A 6,998-nucleotide genomic window follows, 5' to 3' on the forward strand; every position below is an offset into this window, starting at 1 on the left:
GGGAACCCTCCAACCACAAGGGATGAACTCAGATTTCTCCAGTTTCCTCATTTCCCCTCCCCCCACCTTGTCTCAGTCGGTTCCCTCAACTCAGCACTGCCCTCCTAACCTGCAATCCTCTTCCTAACCTCTCCACCCCCACCCCACTCCGGCCTATCACCCTCACCTTGACCTCCTTCCACCTATCACATCTCCATCGCCCCTCCCCCAAGTCCCTCCTCCCTACCTTTTATCTTAGCCTGCCTGGCACCCTCTCCTCATTCCTGATGAAGGGCTTGTGCCCGGAACGTCGAATTTCCTATTCCTTGGATGCTGCCTGACCTGCTGCGCTTTAACCAGCAACACATTTTCAACTGTGATCTCCAGCATCTGCAAACCTCATTTTTTACCCTGTGCATTCCAGATCCCCACCATCCTGAGTGAACAATGTTTCTATGCTGGAGATCACAGCAGCTCAGACAACATCCACAGACACAGAGAGAACAAGCTAACATTTTGAATCTGCTGTTTTCAGTACAGATTCCAGCATCTCCAGTAATTTGCTCCTACGTTTCTTCAAATCTTTTCTAACTTTACCTTTAAAATTATAGCTCCTTATTATTGACAAAGAGGAACAGGTTTAAGGTGAGAGGGGTAAGATTAAATAAGGACTGAAGGACAATGTCTTCACACAGAGGGTGGTGCATGTATGGAATGAGCTGTCAGAGGAGGCTAGTACAATTACAACATTTAAAAGGCATCTGGGTGGGAAGATTTTGGAGGGATATGGGGCCAAATGCTGGCAAACGTAGAATATCTGGTCGGCAAATTGGACCAATGGTCTGTTTCTGTGCTGTACAACTCCATGATATCACAACAATCACTACACTTCAAAAGCATCGTGTTAACTGTAGACCGATTTGTCCTAAGCTTCCGAGAGGTGCTATGCAAATACACATTCCGCCCATCCAGTACGAATCAACACTCGCTACTGTATCCTCCTCACCCGTTTCGGCTCATCTCGCACAATTCATCTTTCGGATAAACCCTCAATTACGCATTTCCCCCCCAGCCTTCACTGGCAAGTACCACAGATAAAACAGAGCTTGACATTATGTCATTATCGATTCAGCTTGTGTCCTGCAATATCACCTCACGCTTCTTGTTACCTGCACTGGCGTTCATCTTGCACTTCCCAAGTGAATAAAGGTCTTTGTTTCCTTGTTGATGGAGACTGAAATCCCAGTTAAATCATGGAAATGTCTGGGAGTAAAACAAAAAAAAAATCAGACCGTTGGAGCAGGGAGGGAGAACACTCCAGTTCTCCCAATAGCAGCAGTCTGTATCATTGCATAGATAGAAGGAGCTGTTCCCGGGAAGTGAACCGATTTGTAATCGCTGCATCAAAGACACAGAAAAGACGCACAGAAGGCTGTTCCCCAGAAAGATATCAAGGTAATCTCTCTCTCTTTTTGAGGTGGAAAAGTATTGTGCTGCTGCATTGAATCTACCTGCAGGTTCCTTCTGTCCAGCCAGTGGTCCCCACCCCACTTATAGCAACATTACAGATATGTATCTTGTTTTGGAAAGGTCTCAAGTACAGTCTGATTCGCAACTTGTCGCGGCTAAATGAGGAGCAGAAACCGAGGTGAAGATAAAGGCTTGTTGACATTCTGTTTCTGTTTGGAGGAACAACCATAAGGAAACGGGGTCACTTGTAATTACAACCATAAGTTAGACACTGATGATGTTAGGGTGATGGGGAATGGACATCCCTATCTGATACAAACTGATTGATTGGGGAGGGTGGGCTTGGTGGATGTTGTGGGAGGGGGAGCAGGACTGCAGCTATTGGCGGGTTGGGGCGAGTGATGGGCAAGGGGGTCTGACCAATTGGAGGTGGGCTTTGGGCAAAGGCGCGGTGCTATTGGAGGGGGCTGCTGCCAATGGCAGGGAGAGGGGGGCGGGTGGGCGATCGAGTCGCGCTCTGACACTGGGACAACGTGGAGTTTTTGCGAGGGGAAGGGTTCAGTGTGTGTGTGAGAGTATTGGGGAGGGTGAGTGAATGGACAGGGGACAGAGAGTGAGAGAGTGTGGGCTTTGTTCACTTCGCTGGAGATCATTGAAACCTCCAAGCCCACACCCCACACACAGTTTGAACGAGATGACCGCGGGATTTAAGTGATCTGGAGTGGATTTCGTCAATGGTGTGTTCTCCAGTTGACCGAGCACAAAGGGGGCTGCCCCTGAGAGTCCAGTCGAGGTAATGCTTTGTCCATGCTTGCAGTTACCAAGGGAAAGGCAAGGAGGACATAGAGAGAAGCATAAGAAGTGGAGATAGACCGAGATACATGTAATAGAGAGAGAGAGAGAGTGTGTATGTGTGGAGGGGGGTCTGCAGTCCACCTCTTCACGGACAGAGAGAGAGAGAGAGACAGAGGAGCGAGATGATCATTTGGGAATTGGAATCGAGGACAGTAAGGAGGAGAGGTCTACCCTGACCAACACCTGCCCCAGCGGACTTTGTGTGTGTGTGTGTGTAAGGGAGGGTGGGGGTGGGGGAGATGGGGATGCTCAATGCCACCGCCTTCAATGCCTCGGCGTGGCCGGAGACCGGCCAGTACTCGGCCGGGGCGGTGGCCGGCTTGTCCGCGCTGGTGGGCTTCCTGATCCTGTTCACCATCGCGGGCAACACCCTGGTGGTGATCGCGGTGCTGACCAGCCGGGCCCTGCGGGCCCCCCAGAACCTGTTCCTGGTGTCCCTGGCCAGCGCGGACATCCTGGTGGCCGCCCTGGTCATGCCCTTCTCGCTGGCCAACGAGCTGATGGGCTACTGGTACTTCGGGGCGGTCTGGTGCGACGTCTACCTGGCTTTGGACGTGCTGTTCTGCACCTCGTCCATCGTGCACCTGTGTGCCATCAGCCTGGACAGGTACTGGTCCATTGTCAAGGCGGTGGAGTACAACTTGAAGAGGACTCCTGGCCGGATCAAGGGGGCCATCGTCAGCGTGTGGTTGACCTCGGCCATCATCTCCTTCCCCCCCCTCATCTCCACCTCCCGGGTGGTGGAGCAAGACCAGCTCCGGCCCGCCTGCCGCATCAATGATGACACCTGGTACATCCTGCTGTCCTGCGGCGCCTCCTTCTTCGCGCCCTGCCTCATCATGCTGCTGGTCTACCTCCGCATCTACCGGGTGGCCAAGCACCGGACCCGCAGCCTGTCGGTGAAGAGGGACGGCCCGGACGGCTCCTCCCAGACCGAGGAGGCGGCCGCCAGCAGAGCCGCCTCCCTCAAGGAGCCGGGAGACGAAGGGAGTGCTGCTCCCGCCAGCGGGCTAGCAGCAGCGGCGGCGGGAGGGGAGCGCCAGAATGGCCACTACTGCTCAGCGGCGGAGCCCGACGACAGCTCCACCTCCAAGACCCCACCTTCCAAAAAGGGGAGCTCCAAGAAGGATTCGAGCCTGAGCCGCCAGCGCCCCTCCCGCTCCAGCAGCCGCTCCTTCGATGTGTTCTCCACCCGGAGGAGGAGGAGAGGCAGCCGCATGTCCAGGAGCAAGGCCTCCCAGGCCCGAGAGAAGCGCTTCACCTTCGTGCTGGCCGTGGTGATGGGGGTGTTCGTGCTTTGCTGGCTGCCTTTCTTTCTCAGCTACAGCCTGTACGGCATCTGCCGGGAGCTCTGTGAGGTCCCCGAGACCCTCTTCAAGTTCTTTTTCTGGATTGGTTACTGCAACAGCTCCCTCAACCCCGTCATCTACACCATCTTCAACCAGGACTTCAGGAGGGCGTTTCACAAAGTCCTCTTCAAACCCAAGAAAAGGACATTTTAATTCAGCCTCTCCTCCCCCCTCCCCACATACACTGATGCCCACCCCATTCTTTGGTTTTCAAACTGTCTCTGGGGTCTGGAAATGTACATAATCTATATGCTGAGTGTATGGATTTATCATAAAGGTGATGCCTCCATGTCCTACCAGATCACAGGGTTGCTGCCTCATTTGAGCGAGAGGACTGGTGGTGTTCTGTTTCATTCTGCCGAGCAGGAACTCCACTCTATATACTGGCTGTCAGCAGCCAGCTCAGAGTCAGTCCCTAAACTGAGGAGATCTTCAGAATCCCCTGTTTGCTTTTACTGCTGATGTTTTAACCTGACGGTCACCATGCCTCAGGCGAAGGGGGAGAGGTTGAGAAGGAGAGTCCTTCATGGTTAAACTCAGCTGGTGTGGGAATTGAACCCATGCATCACTCTGCATTGCAAACTGTGTTTTATATATTATATATATACATTCTCTCTCCATATATATATATGTACAAATACTTATTGTTTGGTTTGATTATATATGATGATGGTTCGAAGTATCCAACCAGCCAAACGTGAAAGAGTTAAATTCTAACTAACATTTAGTTCTGATATTTTCTTGTGCCAAATGTTTCGCAGTTACAATATGTAATACTTAGCTTTCTTCCTTCCCCCATCCAAATTTGTGCCTGGCAACATGACACTGTTCAAATTTTTTAATCGCCAAATATGTGGATTGATTTCATTTTTATTGTTGATCGTCATCATTGAATTCTTTGTGCGAGATTGCACTTTCAGTAACACCTGTCCGTCTGATTTGAATACAACAATTTGTTCGTGACCTGCAGTGAAAGCAAGAATCTCTAATAAAAAGACAATTCTGTGGTTAGAAGTTTGGTGTGCAGTGCAATGTTAACCTAAGGTTCCCCCACTGCCCCCCCCGATGCTGGGTATTTCCAACATTTTGTTTCACTTTCTGACTAAATCTGAATGCTCAATTTTATTAATTCTTCCTATCTGCAGCTCATGAATCTAAAGTAATCCCTGTAGAGTTCTGGTTTTTTTTTTGCAAAGTCATACATGGCACTGTAATCTCTTCCCAATTGCATTTCTTCATCTATTAGGCTGCAATTGTGAGAGAAATGCTCTGATCCGTTTTGCAGTTTCAGCTGATGCCTGCATATTTGGCCACCCTGTTGTTAAATTTGTGTTGGAACAGGCACTGTGAGCAGTGGAGCTAACACTGAGTCCACCTGGACTTAACTCTCAAGAAAATAAGGACCTTGTGTTATTGTGTAAAAGATTGCCAAATAGGTGAAAGAAATGAAGGAAGAGAATTTTGGACCGTTTAGAAGACCAGAATACCCTCTTCCATCTAGAAGATGAAATCTCTGCATGAAAGAGAATAAATACGAAGCAAAATCTTTCAAAACAGTGGTCCTAACATGTAACAGTGAAGGAGTGGGTGAGAATAATTGTGTCCATCGAGAAATTCAAGAAACCTGTGAATTCAGTGGTGCTTCCAAAACTATTTGCAGGAGTTCATTGTCATTTTTCTTTATCTCTGATCACTGATAGGCCCCGGTCACAGAAGAATCATGGAGACAACATTGAGTGTTGTCCTGACACTGAGTCAAGGGGGTGGGAGATGAGACAGTTAATGTCTTTGGGGGAGGAGGTTGATTGCTTAGAGCAAAAGGTTAATCTGCATTGCTGCACATTCCATCCCACAGGCACTCCTGCTAAAATAAAATGCTCACATTTCTTGGATTCAGTTGTTCTCATCTCCCTTCCTCTCAGGATTCCAGTTTCTCGCCAGTCATGCAGGAGATCTTAAATTCAAATCTCTGTCAAACTATCAGGATTAGCCCCTCAGTAACATTATAGTAACGTGCTTTCACCAGGGCAGGGTCTCAAACGTGATGCAGTTAACTAGACAGAAGGTGGGTGGACTATGAGTGTTGCAAATTTGATTAGTTATCAGTCCCACACAGCACCTGACCATCCCCCATAGGAGATCTGATGCCAACCAATATTTCTAAGAGTGAGTGGTCAATCTTTAGAGTGGACTATCCAGGAGACAGTGGGAATAGTCACTCATGACTCGGGTACAATTGTAACGCTTAAAAGACATTTGGATAGATACATGAATTGGAAAGGTTTGGAGGGATATGGACCAGGAGCAGGCAGGTGGGACTAGTTCCGTTTGGGATTATGTTCGGCATGAACTGGTTAGACCATAGGGTCTGTTGCCGTGCTGTGTGACTCTATGACTCATTCAAATGGAAAGTTGATTGTTTTTAGAAAATAACATTTCGGTATACAGTTCAGGAGTGACCTGTGAACATTTTGAATGGTTAACAGATTTCGGGGATTGTTTTTAAAGTTCTACACCATCAAGATTATCACTCCTTCATGGTGATGATCTTACAGATGGAGACTAATTAATGTAATTAGTCAAAAACACCACCATTGCAGCTACCAGGAGAATGCAAGGCGAGATAATAAGCCTTAGTTTGTCCCATTTCTTGAGATGCTACCTTTGCAGAAACAATGCAGATGTAATAATAGGGCTGTTTAACCTTGGCGGCTGAAAGTTATGATTGCGGTCAGAATGGGAAGGAATTAATTGGTTGTATTCAGAAATGTGTAAACCAGTGAGGTGCAAGTCATAATGAGAAAAGTTGGATTATTTTTCCTTACTCTGGCTAATGAACGGGTACAAGGGAAAAGCTTGAAAGGAGAATAAAATTCAAGTCCAGTAACCACAATATAATTAGATTTCTAGTTAATCTAGATACAGAAGAACTCAATATCTGGGGAGAGTAAATGGATAAAATGGAACACAGTCGAAATTAATTCAAGAAACAAAGATAAAGTGGTGGATAATAGACTGTCATAGAATCCCTACAGTTTGGAAGCAGGCCATTCATCCCATCCAGTCCACACTGACCCTCCAAACAGCATCCCACCAACACCCACCCCCTCCGTAACCCTACGTTTCCCAATGCTAATCCAGCTAGCTTAAACAAAAACTGAAAGAACCACAGATGTTGTAAATCAGAAACCAAAACAGAAATTGCTGGGGAAGCTCAGTAGGGCTGGCAGCATCTGTGGAGAGAAATCAGAGCTAACGTTTCCGCTCCAGTGAGGTTTCCGAGGGAGCGTCGCTTGACCCAAAACGTTAACTCTGATTTCTCTCCACAGATGCTGCCAGACCTAC

The 6,998-nt window shown here is 48.2% G+C and overlaps 1 protein-coding gene across 1 annotated transcript; it reads left to right on the forward strand.

The window, feature by feature from the left end:
- The first annotated feature begins 2,543 nt into the window (after positions 1-2,543).
- On the forward strand, positions 2,544-4,613 carry adra2c (adrenoceptor alpha 2C). Its single transcript, XM_060847345.1, has one exon. It carries the CDS (start codon positions 2,544-2,546, stop codon positions 3,804-3,806), a length of 1,263 nt encoding a protein of 420 aa, XP_060703328.1. The 3' UTR covers positions 3,807-4,613.
- The last annotated feature ends 2,385 nt before the right edge of the window (positions 4,614-6,998 follow it).

This window comes from Hemiscyllium ocellatum, chromosome 2, assembly GCF_020745735.1.
Source record: "Hemiscyllium ocellatum isolate sHemOce1 chromosome 2, sHemOce1.pat.X.cur, whole genome shotgun sequence".
NCBI classification, from domain to species: Eukaryota; Metazoa; Chordata; class Chondrichthyes; order Orectolobiformes; family Hemiscylliidae; genus Hemiscyllium; species Hemiscyllium ocellatum.